The sequence below is a fragment of the Panthera pardus genome, unplaced genomic scaffold, assembly GCF_024362965.1.
Source record: "Panthera pardus isolate Hobbes unplaced genomic scaffold, ASM2436296v1 HiC_scaffold_17, whole genome shotgun sequence".
NCBI lineage: Eukaryota > Metazoa > Chordata > Mammalia > Carnivora > Felidae > Panthera > Panthera pardus.
This window is the reverse complement of record NW_026526732.1, coordinates 76,283,868-76,299,635: the sequence shown is the minus strand read 5'-3', so window position 1 is coordinate 76,299,635 and position 15,768 is coordinate 76,283,868. Positions and strand designations below refer to the sequence as shown.

The window sequence follows — 15,768 nt, the reverse complement described above, 5'->3', positions numbered from 1 at the left end:
CCAGCTAGCCTGGAGACAGACGGAAACTGACGCTCTCCCCCTGGCGGCGGCACAGGACACTCAGAGGGACCCCTCAGCCCAACTCCGGGGTGGGCGCCTGCGGGAACTAGAGTAGTTACAGAGGCCGCGCTCACCCTGGGCGCAGGCGCCAATCCGAACTGCCCCGTGGGGGGATACGTCCCAGGAAGCGAAGTCCCCAATAGAGAAGGCTTGGGCTGGGGTTGGGGAAACAGCTCTGGTTCTTCTAGATGGCTGGGGTCTAGACGGCGAGCTGGGCAAGTGAGATTTGATGAACAACTCCCACGCACCCCCATCAGCCCTCCCCCCGACTTTAAAGTCTCTTCTTGAGGCTATGCAAGGGATGCACAGTGTCACGCGGACAGACATCTCTTGTGAATGGACTCAGGAATTCTTCGTGGTGCTGCATTATTTCACTCTGGGGACAGAGATGCTGGGGTGAGAGGTTGCCCCGTCTGCTCTGCACCTCCAGGGAACCCTACCCCCCACCCACACACACCTCCTTGGGCCTAGCGTCCGGGTTCCTTCCCCTCCCTCCTTCCCTCTTTCTCCTCTTGCCCACCTCCTCCCCCTCTTCGCCTCACCCCGCGTCGGCCGGGCGTCATCGCCCCCTTTCCCCTCCCATCTCCAGACCGGCGCGCAGCTCAGCTCTGGCCTCCTCCGCAGTCTCCGCCACGAGCCGCTGGTGGTGCTGGCGGGTCCGCGAGGCTCGTGGCAGCAGCCCCCGCCCGCCCTCGCCAGCGCTGGGACCGCCTCGGGGGCCTTTGAGTCGAGCTGGGCAGCGTCCCGGGCACCGGGCACCGAATATGCTTCGCAGGTAAGGACGGAGCCCCCCGCGGACAGGGCAAAACCCTAGAATCTGCAAGTTTCTGCGAGAAAGGCAGACCCACCAGAGGAGAGCTTCTTTGAGGGGCTCTAAGGATATGGATCAAACTTAGCACTTTAAGTCCTCAAAGAAACTACTGTCTCAATAGGCAACTCTGTGTGCCGGCCTCTGCACAGTTTAATATTAGCAGTTACAGTGTTTGCATTGGACTATAAACGGAATTCTTTCTGCTTAAGCAGTACCAGAGGGGACCCTCTTTATTTTTATGATTATTAACAGATGCCATTGAAAAAGGTGTAAAACCATTCTTGGAAAGCCTACTCTGGTTGAAAGCCTCTTTGGCAGGGTTACTATGAAAGCTAGGAACCTCTGTCTCTCTAGCTCATCAACTTGGCTGCACAGGTCAGCAAAAGGAGCAGTGAAAAACATTTTTAAAATGAGAAGGTGAAATGAAATGGAAAAGTCTTGTACTTGTTTTAAAATACCAAAAAAAGGGGAGGGGGCATGTAGATAGACAAAGCAAGATTGACAGAATACTGGTAATTATTGAAGCAGGGTGATGGGCACATGGGTTACACTTTTTTCTCCGCCTTTTTATACTTTCCCTCTACTTTTGTGTAGTTGGGAAATGTTCTCCAATAATAAAGTTTTTTTTTTGCAAAGTTGTAGAAACACTCCCACCTACTTCCTTTGACCTTTTTACCCTGTCATTGATTTGAAAAGAAGCTGCTTGCCCTATGTAGGTATTTCCCCCCTTTTATTAACCCTTCTCACTTCTGAAATTAATTCTCATTTTATCCCAGGGCATTTGTCTCTACAGAGGATTATAAAAGTCATATTTTGCTGCTTGGAGAATTATGCCTAGAATCTGGTTTTTAATTTAGAAGAGAGAATGTACACATTCCAGCCAAATAAGACATCTAGGCTGGAAAGCAGTGGCCAAGTATGTGGAATTTTATTTTTATTAGGAAATCTTAGAGGAGCCCCTTTAGTACAAGAAGAGGCGGGGCATGAATACGCTGCCCACTTTTCTTCCAGACAACCTGGAAACCTGTAGACTCAATCTTTTTCATGTTTTTTAAATGTGAGATTGTTTAGCTCAGTGCTTGGCACATAGTATGTGCTCATTATATGTTCAAATAAACAACTGCTAATGTGAGTTAATTTTCCCTATTGAGTAAATTATTTATCTTTCTCTGCCCAGTGCTCAAATATCCGAGGCAAGCATACTGGATTTTAACAGTAGGATCAGGCTTGGAATTTTGGAGGCTGAGTTAACTCTGCAGATGAGAAATCGGAGAGGAGAGGTTAGGAAACAGCAAAAATCAAATTAGTGGTGTAAAAGTTATTTTAGAACTTTGCTTAACCCCATTTTTCTTTCAAAGCTTCAAATAGGTTAAACTGATACATGATTAGCCGAAACGATTGTGATCGTAAGATGCTTCGAAGACTGATGAGTAGTGAACCTGGTACATTTACATATATTCTTTGGTCTCAAAGGCCAACTTGCAAGATAAAAAATAAGTCAGGAGCCATACGCTGTGCACTTCCTATGTCATTGTACGGGAGAGCCAGCAGAGTGTTTGCTTGGGGCTCCCAAAAGTGCCATGCACCCCAAAGTTGATTTACACACCGCATATCCATTACATGAATCGAAACGTACATCTCCTGGAAAAATAGCTAAAAAACAAAGGGCGGTTTTATTTTTTTTTTATTGTGATGAGAAACAGAAGTTGTGGGTTACTGTAAAATAATCAACTGTGTAACTTTACCATCTTCCTTTCCCTCAAGTACTGCCAAATTTTTAAAGCAGACATTACTTTGTCTCCATTCCTGAATCTAAACTTGAAAATAGTGCTATGGTATGATATTTTGAATAGAAATTGGCATTTTGTCAATGAACTTCTTGCCATTTCTTCGCAGCATTGAGTCAGTGGAGAGCTTACCCTTTGGTAATGGATTATAAAATATTTGATAAACATATGTGAAATATTTGGCAAGTTGAAGCTTTTTCTTTGGGTTGAAATGACTTGCAGCACATTTCGGGGACTCTTCAGCCGTGCTGTAGGTCACAGTGGAAGTGTGCTGGCATGACAATGGTTTTTGGAAAACCACCTGCCAGAAAATTGTCTGGCTGTAGACAGCATCTTCAGCCCTCAGTTCATCAGGATAGGCTCTGTGGCCTGTAGGTGGGTTTTCTAAATGTGATAAATTCCATATGTGACAACCATTTAGTATATTATTAGCCAGTTGGACTTATCCCCCTGCTGAATCCTACGTGCTTTTAAAATAAGTTCTGTATCATAGCTCAGTGAATGTAAACAATTTAAACTCAGGACTTTAGCTTCACCATCAGCAGGCTAGTTCTGCCATCTAGTGGTGGAAGTATGGACAGCAGGCCAGGAACCAACAATAGAAGCTTCTCAAAGATCACCGATGAGTAAGTTACTTGTGTTTCTCATTTGTGGTTTAATCTGAGACTTCAGAGCTGAAAGGTATCTTAGAAGTGTTCTACTCCAGCTCTGTAAGTCAGGAGGATTACCGCAGAGATTCTTAAACAAAGAAAGAAACTTTGAAATGATGCATAACCTAGTAAGCACCCAGTATGCCTTTGTGGAATAAACAAATTTCTCCACCCTGTTCCAGCTCTTGTCTCTCTTTAGCAACGTTGCTCCATGCCACCATAAAGTTTTAATAAGATCTTCTATTTTTAGTTCTCAAACTGCATGACTGTATGATTTTCCATGAAATGAAAATCTCCGTTTATGTCCTAGTCTCTGGACCAAACTTTCTTTCCCACTTTCTACCACTCCCTACTGTTCTTTCTTTCTAAACATCCAGAGTAGACAGTTGTAAAAACTAGACTCTTATCTTTACTGCTGCTATAAAAATTATCAAAAATTTAGAGACTTAAAACAACAACACATTACCTTACAGTTCTGGAGGCCAGACGCCTAAAGAGGGTCAGCAGGGTTGCATTCCTCCTGGGAATTCGAGGAGAGAATTTGTTTCCTCACCCTTTCTGGGTTCTAGAGGCCGCCCACATTCCTTAGCTTGCAGGCCTGCAACACTCCGACCTCTGCCTCGTCTTCTCGGCTCCTCGTCAAGCTTCACCCTTCTTCATATAAGGATCCCGGTGATGAATGGGTCTCACCTGGAGAATCCCAGCTAATCTCCTCATGTCGAAATCCTTCACCAAATCACATCTGCAGTCTTCTTGACCATGTCAGAAACATATCCACGGCTTCTGGGGATTCAGATACGGCATTTTGGGGAGCCATTATTTGGCATACCATAGTGAGGTGCCCGACAGATGGAGATGTATGAAATCCCTTATAAATATCTACCTATGTTTTGACTCCTATTGTTTGATGTTAATAGTAGTAACTGCTGTCATTTGTGAGTGCTTGCTGTGCTCTGGGCACGACGCTTACATACGTCATATTAGTTTCTCACAAAACTACCGTAAAATTTTATTCGTGTTTTAACCACTGTAGGAAATAATGTTGGGAGAGGTTAAGTAACCTTCACGGAATCATACTGCCAGGAAGTCACAAGTATACTCAAGTCGGTTTGCCCTCAAAGCCCACTGCCTCCATAATTGTTGAAACACCTGTGTTCTTGCTGTCCACCGTGCTTCCATCGCTAACACGGTTACTTTCTCATCACTGTGATCCCATATACTTTGTAACTTAGTTTTTTTTAATGTTTATTTACTTTTGAGAGAGAGAGAGAGAGAGGGAGGGAGGCATGAGCAGGGGAGGGGCAGAGAGAGGGAGACACAGAATCCGAAGCAGGCTCCAGGCTCTGAGCTGTCAGCACCAGCCTGACGCTGGGCTCAAATTCACAGATGGAGAGATCGTGACCTGAGCTGAAGTCAGACACCCAACCGACTGAGCCACCCAGGAGCCCCATGTTGTAACTTAAATGTGGCCTCCATTCCGTGTTCCAGTCAGGGAGTGACATTAGGTGAGGGCCTCCGGGAGGCAAGGAATTTAGACTTTACAGAATCCCCATTCTCCCCTGCATCTCTCCCAGTTGGTGAAAGTGACTGTTAAAGCTTTTAAACGTGATCTCCCCAAGGTGACCTGTGTCATGCCCTCTGCACACCTGCTTGTTCTCCCTGGTAATACCCTTCCCCTCTTGCCGTGGCCTTTTGCCCAAACCAGCACTACTCTCTGCAGTTATTGAGAGCATCTGGGCCGGGCCCCAGTGACTCCCTGTTGTGTGTCAATCTTCACACCTGTTGTGTGTCAGTCTTCCACTGGGTAGGTGGGGGTGAAAGTAGGGGAGGAGAGAAGACGGACATGCGCATTTTCGCGTCTATGTAGTGTGTAAATGTAGGCAGTGCTGTTGGGAGGGGCAGGTGGTTGGAATCATGGATGGCTAAATACGGCACAGGCATGTTGTAAAAAAGTGGGTATGTGATCATTTCTGTGTCCTAGCACACACATTAGGTCGACATTGGTGTTGGCCCTCCAAGGTCTTTGATCTGAGCAGTGCCTGACCCACACTACCCATAGAAAATGTTTGACAGGTTAATGCAAAATTATGTTCCCTGGCAGTGTGGTATACACTTGAGTTTGGACAACTATGTCACCAATATCACCATACATAGCAAGGGGCCGATGCAAACACAGGCCTGAGTAAGTGAGAATCTCTTACCTGGTGAGGGAAGGTAACTTGGTGCAGATTCTTGACGGTAAGTCAGCATCCTTATTTTCACAGGCAGGAAAAATATTTCATGTGAAATATTTAATACAGTGACCAATCATCTAATCTTTCATTAATCCACCTACCTACTTAAGCTAAACTATACACTTCTCCAGGTAAACAAAACAAAACGAAACAACAGAAGAGAAACTGAATCCTAGAATATAATTATGTCATGCCATAGTAAAATTCTATACACTATAGATAGACTCGCTCAAAAGGTTAGGTTTTTATTTCACGGTAAACTGCTCCCTTGTAGTAATTATTTTGACATTGACCCTGTTTCTTTTTAAGCTGAGGGCCTGATGCCATTCTAGAATTCCTAATGTAGATCCAGGCTATAAATAAGACACAGGAAATGCAATTCGAGTGTTCTGTGGCTGGGTAATGTTTAATCACACTTAAGTTTAATAGCTCTGAGAAAAATATATTACAAAGCCACAGATATTCACAGACATGAGTAATTAGGAAAGCATTCATGTGGGAAGTCTCTAAAATGTAGCTGTCCTTGAACAAAAAACATAGCAAACAAAACAAAGAAAAGGGGAGTTTGAGAGTGTGTCTGAAACTCTTCTGAAATAAAAAAATATATATATATTTGTTTAGTTTTAGAAAAGTAGGAGTGTTATAGCTGTGGCTTATGTAATAAACTATTTTAAAGTGATAGTCATTCAGCCATTAGAGTAATAATTATAAAAGAACCTATTATTGACTGCTTTACTGTGCTCTGGGCTTACAGATCATTCTTTGGATATACCATCTTGTTTAATCTCCATGATTACGTTATGAGGGAGAGATTACTGTTCTCCCCACTTTGCAAATGAGGACGCTGAAACTGAGCATAGTGAACTGCCCAAATTCATATGTCTAATACGTGGTCAAGATGAGACTCAGCCCAAGTGTTCTTACTCCCTGGTCTATACACATAACCACTCCGCTGGACGGTTGCTCCAGGATTCCAAATACGTTAGCCATCACAGGTCTAAGAAAGCATAAGCAAACAGAGGGTGATAGTAAGTTCTCTCTCGAGTTTCATGTGGTCATTGCTATTAATCTGGACCAAGAACAAGTGTGAAGTAATATCTACTCCATCGGTGAGAATTTTTCTACAAAGCCTGATTCTTGCTCCTCCCCTGATTCCCTTCCACTCCGTTTGTCTCCATGATCCAACCCATAATCTACTGTGTGTACACTGACTCATGGTGGAGAGTCAAGGCTGCAACCTCACTTTTGCTAACCAGAACTGGTATTTGAAGCCCCAAATCCAAGGCATCTGGAAAGTGACAGTGAAGGTCACAGTTATAATGGGAAACAGGAAAAAGGAGGAGGAGGAGGGAAGACACTGGACACTAAAGCTTTCAAAATGTTATGGCTGCCCTACCAGTTGGGACTGTGTCTCTTTAGATCAATGAGTTGGTGCTTTTTGGATGATGGGCACATGTGGATGTGTTGTCCACTGAACCATGGATTGTTCTATCAGTAAGAGCTATCATTTACCTTACACTGACACTTTACCACAAAGGCAAACTTAGATTTTCCAAAAGAAAGTGTCCTTAAACATTTGTCCAATTTTAAATTACAGGCCAAATTGGACAGGCTAACTGAATTCATGTCCTCTTATTACTGTGATTCTGAGGTTGTATTTCAAGGCTCTGCCCTTCCCATGCCCAAGGATAGATGTGGGCATAGCTTTTATTCCTGCGGTGCACTGTAGCAGGGCTCCCTCAAAGGGCACCAGACAGGGCTGGCAAATCCATGCTGTCTTATAATTTGTAGCATCAGATGTTGGAAGCATTGCTTACAAGCCTACTGAATTTTTTTTTTAATTGAAGTAGAGTTGACACACAATGTTACATTAGTTTCTGGTGTACAACATAGTGATCTGACAACCCCATAGGTGATGCTCACCCGAAGTGTAGCTACCATGGGTCACCATACAGCACTATTATACCATCGACTATATTCCCTAAGCTGCCCCTTTTATTTCGTAACTGGAAGCCTGTGCCTCCCATTCCCCTTTACCCATTTTGCTCTTTTGCTCCCCAACTAGTCCACTGAATTTGGATATTTTCAGATGTATTATTAAATCACTTATATAAAAGAATATCTTTTCTTTATTAATGGCTGAACCATTTGATATTGGCAATGGCTGACATAGTAAAAGAGCAAAGTCAAGAATAAAGTTGTTCACAAAGATGAAGTAGAGGTCACTTAAAACTTGGTGAAGCAATCATCCCTGGGAAAGCTGCCTTCTGGTGTATGGCTCAAGATGCTGCCCCAGGGCCTTTACCGCTGCAGTGGTTCTCAGACTGTACTGAGTATCTGAATCTCCTGGAGGGCTGGTCAAAACATGGATAGCTGGGAACCCCATCTCCCACTCCCCCCCACCCCCATTCTGATTCTGGAGAATTGTGGAAAGTAGCTCTGGGTTGGACCCTGAGAATTAGCATTTTTAACAAGATCCCAGGTGATGCTGCTGCTGGTCTGGGACTGCAATCTGGGCATGCCTTGATAGGACAGAGTTTATTTTGCCATACACAAGTGTGGAATTTTATTAACAAACCAATAACATTCTTTTGAGTTGTTCATGTTTCATTTTGAGTTTGAAGGCAGGAAAAATACCAATGTCCCAGCTCAAAGCAGTCAGGCAGGAGGCGTTCCCTCTTCCTCACAGGAGGGTCAACCTTTTTTGTTCTATACAGACCTTCAACTGATTGGATGAGACCCACCCACATTCAGAAGGGAAGTCTGCTTTTCTCAGTCTACCAATTTGAATGCTACTCTCTTCCAGAAACACCTTCACGGATGCACCCAGAATAATGTTTGACCAAACATCTGGGTACCCTAGTACCAACTAGTCAAGTTGACACATATAAGTTGCCATTACATGGGGCTTTCTTAAAAGTCTGCCTAGAGAATTATGGCACAAGGTGCATGTTTTGTTTGGTAAAGAGTAGATGAACTTCTATATTTGAGCTTACTACTCTAGTTCAATGATCTGTGTAGCAAAAGATCATCTTGTCAATTATCATTTAATATTTGCATTCTGCCTTTCTAATCCCTAACTAGCTTTAGTTGTAAGACAAGATTAAATAGCAGTCAAAAGAAAAAAAAACAAAAACAAACCTAACTGGACTGGAGAAACAATATCATGGTACCATGACTTAGATGTCTTCTGTTTTGCCTAGGAATGCCTTTCACACATTTTTACTCCTTAGATAATTAGTATCAACTGTTAAAATGTACAGAGTGATTCTTTTTATTTCTCAACATGGATATTTGATGTTCTGTCTTTGGTGTATTCTTATATTAAGTTCACAATGGACAGCTTTTGTCATTAAGGACTAAATGAAAAAAAAAACCCAATTTTTAAAAATTATTTTTCCCACACTAAAAAATTTCCTTGATTGAAATTTTGCTAAGAATCAAGTAGATAATATCAAATACACACACAGTTTTCTAAATGTTTATTTATTTTGAGAGGAGAGAGAGCACATGCACATGCATGTATGTGTGTGTGCAAATGGGGGAGGGGCAGAGAAAGAGGGAGACAAAAAATCCCAAGCAGGCTCCATGCTCAACACAGAGCCCTACATGGGGCTCAGTCTCACAAACCGTTAGATCATGACCTGAGCCAGAATCAAGAGTTGGGCATTTAACCAACTGAGCCACCCAGGCGCCCCTACATACATTTTTAAAATAGTCTATTTTGCTCTGTTGTTAGGCCTAGAGGCAGCAAATAGGTCTCTGATTTTAGCATTTTTTTTTTTAAAGGCAAAGGCGTAATTTTTCATCATGGGAACTACCCACTTAAACATGATTTCAAGGCCTCAATAGGTTTACTGAGTTGTCAGCCCTTTTCACTCCAACTGAATTAAATAAAATTGACAAAGTGAGATACTCATTGTGAAAATTATAACAAAAGAAAATACTAACTGGCTCAACAAAATAATTACCAATATAATTACTACTTTGTATAAAGTGACATTTGCCATGCGGATGATTAGAAAATATTGTGACTGAGTGTGGAGTTTTTCTGAACAATGTTCGTTATTGATTTTTTGATGATACCCATCACTGTGTACAGAAGAATGCCCTCTCTCCAAAATAAACTGCAAGCTATTTAGCAAACAAAACAGCCTAATATTAACCTGAATTATCATTACTCAGCAGTCAAGTATGGGCAGATAAAAAAATGAAATTGCAAAACTTCAATGTAATTTTGCTGATACCAAATCATGGTATTCTAAATTTGCTTAATGTGTTCAAATATATGATGAAACAAATGAATTATGTCATGTTTCACTGAATATATCATGCTTAAACAGTAAAATGGCTCATGTAGTATGCATTTCTGTTCTATCAAAAGAATGTTATTAGTGTGTTAACAAACTTCTCTACTTACGTATGGCAAAATGAACTCTCATGTCAAGAGATGCCCATATTCAACCCTGCCTCAGAGACAATTTTTGCTTCTCATGGCAGTGCACAGGATCTCATAATGTGCCCTGGGTTGTGGGCCATTCCTAATATTTCTCATTAGTTTCTTTTCCATGAAAAAAAATAAAATAAAGCTCATCAGAAAGCACTGAGGGTAAAGGTATTGTAGGAATAATCTAACCTTGAATCATCTGGTTTTCTATAAAATGAATAGCATACGGTGAGCCTTGGTATTTTAACGATTAGTTAAAATACACGTGGAGCATAGGTCACGAATAATAGTGACCTAGAAGTTCAAAATTGCTGCTGTAAAGAATGCCACCACTGTCTCCTACCCACACAAATGAAAACTGACAAACATCAATTTGATGAAATAGATTTACATACCAGGGAGCCTAGAGAAGCAGGAAAAGAGGGCAAGAAGATGTAGACAACAGAAGAGGTATTATATAATGTATAAAGTACTGAAAACTTAAAAGATGTTTAACACAAAAGCACTGCTCTTAGATGATGAAACTAACGATAAAAGGGACTATAGTTAATCAGGATCATGTTCCCCCAAGTGGCAAATTCAGAACCACCGCCTTAAATTCTTGCAACTAATTTTAATACACAGTAAGCTTCTACTGTGAAGCATTTTTGTACATTACTTTGCTTAGATGGTAGTTCCAAGCACAGCTTTTTTTTTTTTTTTTAATTTTAACGTTTATTTTTATTTTTGAGACAGAGAGAGACAGAGCATGAACAGGGGAGGGGCAGAGAGAGAGGGAGACACAGAATCTGAAGCAGGCTCCAGGCTCCGAGCGGTCAGCACAGAGCCCGACGTGGGGCTCGAACTCACGGACCGTGAGATCATGACCTGAGCCGAAGTCGGATGCTTAACCGACCAAGCCACCCAGGCGCCCCCAAGCACAGCTTTTTAAAAAACGCATGGCACATTGCACCATCAGTGAGTTTGGTCAGCAAACCATGGTTTAAGGGAATTCAGTGTATTCAAATGAACATTGTTTGAGCCCTGTGCTAGGCAATTATACTCTAGAGATGAGGAATTTATGATCCTTGCTCTTAAAGAGCGAAGTGCAGGGGGAAGAGCATGACATCTGCTGCTACCTTTATTTCTAAATCATCTGGAAATAATGTTGTAGGAGACCTAGGGAGGGAGAGTGTGGCTCAGGCAATAAGGGACCACAGTTTGTCACCCCATCTTACCGTCCCATGCATTGGGCTGTCTGGGAGGTAGAGGCAGAAATGGCAGGTGGGGGTGGGGGGAGGTGGGTTAGGCCTGGTGCAAAGAAGGTGGGGTGAAATACAGTTTACTAATTTTGGAAGTTTGTGTGCACCTTCTAGCAGGGTGTTTATCTAATCTCAGCAAAATTGAAGTACCGTGAAAATAAGGACTATTTGGTGGTGATGGTACATTTAAGACTCAAGGCCTAAATGAAATGATAAGTAACATATTTAAAAAGAGAACCTTATAAAGCGTCACCTTCTCTTTATATTTTTAAGGACAAAAGAGAAGAACAAAATGGAAAACGTGCTATTTTGTTGGATATTTTTCACCCTCGGGTGGACCCTCACTGATGGATCTGAAATGGAACAGGATTTTATGTGGCACTTGAGAAAAATACCCCGGGTTGTCAGTGAAAGGACTTTCCGTCTCACCAGCCCCACCTTCAAGGCAGATACTAAGATGGTGCTAGATAGAGTGTGTGGCATTGAATGCCAGAAAGAACTCCCAGCTCCCAGCCTTTCTGATCTGGAAGACTCTCTTTCCTATGAGACTGTCTTTGAGAATGGCACCAGAACCCTGACTAGAGTGAAAGTCCAAGATGTGCTCCTTGAGCCAACTCAGAATATCACCACAAAAGGAGCACTGGTGAGGAGGAGAAGGCAGGTTTATGGCACAGACAGCAGGTTCAGCATCTTGGACAAAAGGTTCTTAACCAATTTCCCTTTCAATACAGCTGTGAAGCTCTCCACAGGCTGCAGTGGTATCCTCATTTCCCCCAGCCACGTTCTAACAGCGGCCCACTGTGTGCATGATGGAAACGACTACATCAAAGGGAGTAAAAAGCTAAGGGTAGGGTTGTTGAAGATGAGAAATAAGGGTGGTGGCAAGAAACGTAGAGGTTCTAAGAGGAGCAGGAGAGAGGCGAATGGTGGTGACAAGAGAGAAGGTACCAAGGTGAATCTGGAGAGAGACAAGGCTGGAAGAAGAAGAAGAAAGGAATCTGGTCGGGGCCAGAGAGTTGCTGAGGGGAAGCCCTCCTTCCAATGGACCCGGGTCAAGAATACCCACATCCCCAAAGGGTGGGCTAGAGGAGGGAGAGGGGAAGCCGCTTTGGACTATGACTATGCTCTTCTGGAATTGAAGCGCCCTCATAAAAAGAAATATATGGAACTAGGAATCAGTCCAACCATCAAGAAGCTGCCTGGAGGAATGATCCACTTCTCAGGATTTGATCGTGATAGGGCAGATCAATTAGTCTACCGGTTTTGTAGTGTGTCTGATGAATCCAATGATCTCCTCTATCAATACTGTGATGCTGAGTCGGGCTCCACTGGTTCTGGGGTCTATCTTCGTCTGAAAGAACCAGACAAAAAGAACTGGAAACGCAAAATCATTGCGGTCTATTCAGGCCACCAGTGGGTGGATGTCCATGGCGTTCAGAAGGACTACAATGTGGCGGTGCGCATCACTCCCCTCAAGTATGCCCAGATTTGCCTCTGGATTCATGGAGATAATGCCAACTGTACTTACGGCTGATGGAAATCTGAAACGAGTCAATGGATTACCTAAATCGCGGAGCAAACCAGTTATTATGGTAGCAAGATCACTTCATAGGTTATGCCCGGACTTGAACCCTATCAATAACAATTCAACATTTTTATAAATTTACCTTTTCAAAATTAGAAGCTTTTCATATGTTTAAAAAATACTTAGGTACAAATACTGAAACTAGACGGGCACCTCAATGTCAAGTATATATTCTTCTTTTACATAGTGATAAGTATCATTTGTGGGAAGTCTTTTGTTTCTCTCTGCCTTCTTAAAATTAGTCACTCTTTAAAAGTTCAAACTGGTATTATACACAGTATGATTTTTCAGTGGACTTATTCTCAGGGTCCTACTCTAACAAGAATCTAATAGGGTGCTGGTTGCATATTAAATGTGAAACTGCATATACAGACATAGACAGTGTCAGGGTGGAGACGATGACTTACAATAGTTTGTACTACTTGGAGATGGACCCATTCAGTTCATGCCCTCTGTGCTTATATTATGCTTTCTGTTGGGTCTGAGAAACTTTGGTTTAGATTTTTTTTTTTTTTTTTAAGAATTACAAGGTACAGCAAACTTTATAAGCAAAGCTATCAACTGTTTCACTGCTTTAAAAAATATCAGTTGAAGTGTTTATTATTTAAAAATGAGAGACATACTTTGTTCTATGAAATAAATCTAGTTGAAAAAATAGGGAAGCTGAGACATTTTAAGATCTCAAGTTTTTATTTAATACTGAAAGCATAGACTTTTCATGAATGCAGAGGGAAGACAGTTAAAAAGTTACAAATGATCATGTATTGAAAGCCTCATCGTTTTATGCTCTAGTTTTCTGTGTATGAGGTGTTAGAGTTTTAGGACAAGGAATTTTATTTAGTCTTTTTCAATAGAGAATCTTTTTCCCATTGACATGACAGATCTCAGCTTTCTTAATAGAGCCATACACATATTATTTTGGCTATTTCTCTGCCTAATAATTTTAGATATATCCCTAAAAATGAATATAATTTACAAATACAATTTTTAAAAGGAGGTTCTGATTATTTTCATTAGGGACCAAGGCTGTACACTCCTTCCGGCCACCATGGCCGCCTGAGCAGACAGAATCCAATGACTGCCTTCAGGCACAACACAGAGTAGTTACATATTTCTTGAATGAGCAGATATTTTGCTGAATCGTTGTAAAAGGGGGTTAGTTCAGGCCATTATGTTGAAAGGGTTGTAGTGATTTGCTGTTGAGCACACCATAAAATTCGGGAATGGCAGGCCTAATTTCTGGTCTGCTATTTTTGGCAGTTTCTACGGCACACATTCCTTTTTCTCATGACTCACCTAAGTCATTGATTCTGCTGCAGTCAAAATTTATTTTACCTATTATTTTTTTTAAGAGAATGGGGAGTTATACCCTTGATTAGTATGCAAAAGAATATTGGATTAGGTTATGATAAAAGGTGATTTTATGAATGTTGTCCAAAATACCTGGAATTTAATACGAGTATACATACTTTTATGGTGTGAATCTGTTTAAAAATCATTCAATAAAAATTTAAAAAAATAATCAATCATAACTCTTATTGTATCTGTATATATGTATATACAGGGTTTCAGGAAATATTAAAATGTGTCATTTATTTAAAAAAAAGATTTTATTTAATTCTGAATGCATTTCACCAAGCAGGATTTTATCCTTGGTGCCAGGGGAATAGGGCTATTGACTCAAAAGTTTTGATGCAATCTTTTTTGGGGAAACATCTATATGATCACTGCAACGGAAAGTGTTTCAACGTGATTTTTGCACACTTATGTGTTTGCAAACACACAATCTTCATCTTTGATTCTTAGGGAATACTTCTTGGGATTTGATTCAGTTCAGAGTAATTTAGGGTGCTTGGTATCAATCGTTTAGAGCTTAAGCTTAAATTCTGAATACATATAATTTCCCTAAGATCATTATACTTTTCAAAACTGTAAAATTTAGCTTATTTTATTTGCAGAGATTTATTTTGTTCTCTTCCATTTTCCAAGTGAATCATGAGTCTTATATGACCTATTTAGGACCACTAAAGTATACTACATTACTCAGAAGGTTGTAATGCACATACTTTCCCTGTCATGCTTATCAGACTTGAAATAGAAAATTAAATCGAATTCACTTGGCTGAAGAAATACATTCATGCACACATATGATGTCTGCTGTGTGCAAAGGACTATAGTGACCTTCTGCTTGAAGAAACTTATCAACGATTGAGCTCAAATAACTACAGTAAAAATCGTGAAGTTTTTTTCTTTACCCAAATAATGTATTTCATTTTATTTGTTTTTTTCTTGCTCAAATGGATGAGTGTGTGGGCAGAAGAGACATTTCTTTTTTTCCTTTTTTGATGTGCTTATTTAAATTCCAAATGTGTTTTTTAATTTTAATTTTTTATTTTTTAAGTGTATTTATTTTGAGAGAGAGAGAGAGAGAGAGAGAGAGAGAGAGAGAGAGAGACAGCAAGTGGGGAGGGGCAGAGAGAGAGGAGAGAGAGAATCCTAAGCAGGCTCTGCACTTTGAGCATGGAGCCGGACATGGGCTTGAACTACGAACCTCAAGATCATGACCTGAGCTGAAACCAAGAATCGGACACTTAAACTAACTGAGCCACCCAAGTGCTCCCCAAATGTTTTCTTTGAAAAAAGATTTAAATGTATGTACGAACAAGACCAGAGTTCCAGACAAATCATTACCTTTTATATTTTTAGATCAAAGAATTCTTTGAAATTCTTTTTTCATAGAAAGAATCTCAGAATTAGAAGAGACCATAAAGATCATTTAGTTTAACTCCAAAATTTAGATTTTAATTTCCATCCACAGCACTCCATTCAAGTAGTTGTCCAGTAATAAAAACTTTTTACCACCTAAATATTGATTAGTTATTAAAATTAAGTCAGGAATTTAACTTTTAAAAATTATTAGTTCAGTTTGCTACATTGTACAAAAATTATATGG

The 15,768-nt window shown here is 41.0% G+C and overlaps 1 protein-coding gene across 1 annotated transcript; it reads left to right on the top strand.

Moving 5' to 3' along the window:
• Positions 1 to 232: 232 nt before the first annotated feature.
• PRSS35 (serine protease 35) lies at positions 233 to 14,337 on the top strand. The gene is made up of 2 exons (XM_019442754.2): positions 233 to 835; positions 11,504 to 14,337. The coding sequence occupies exons 1-2, from the start codon at positions 825 to 827 to the stop codon at positions 12,762 to 12,764; spliced, it is 1,272 nt and encodes a 423-aa protein (XP_019298299.2). The 5' UTR covers positions 233 to 824; the 3' UTR covers positions 12,765 to 14,337.
• Positions 14,338 to 15,768: the final 1,431 nt, after the last annotated feature.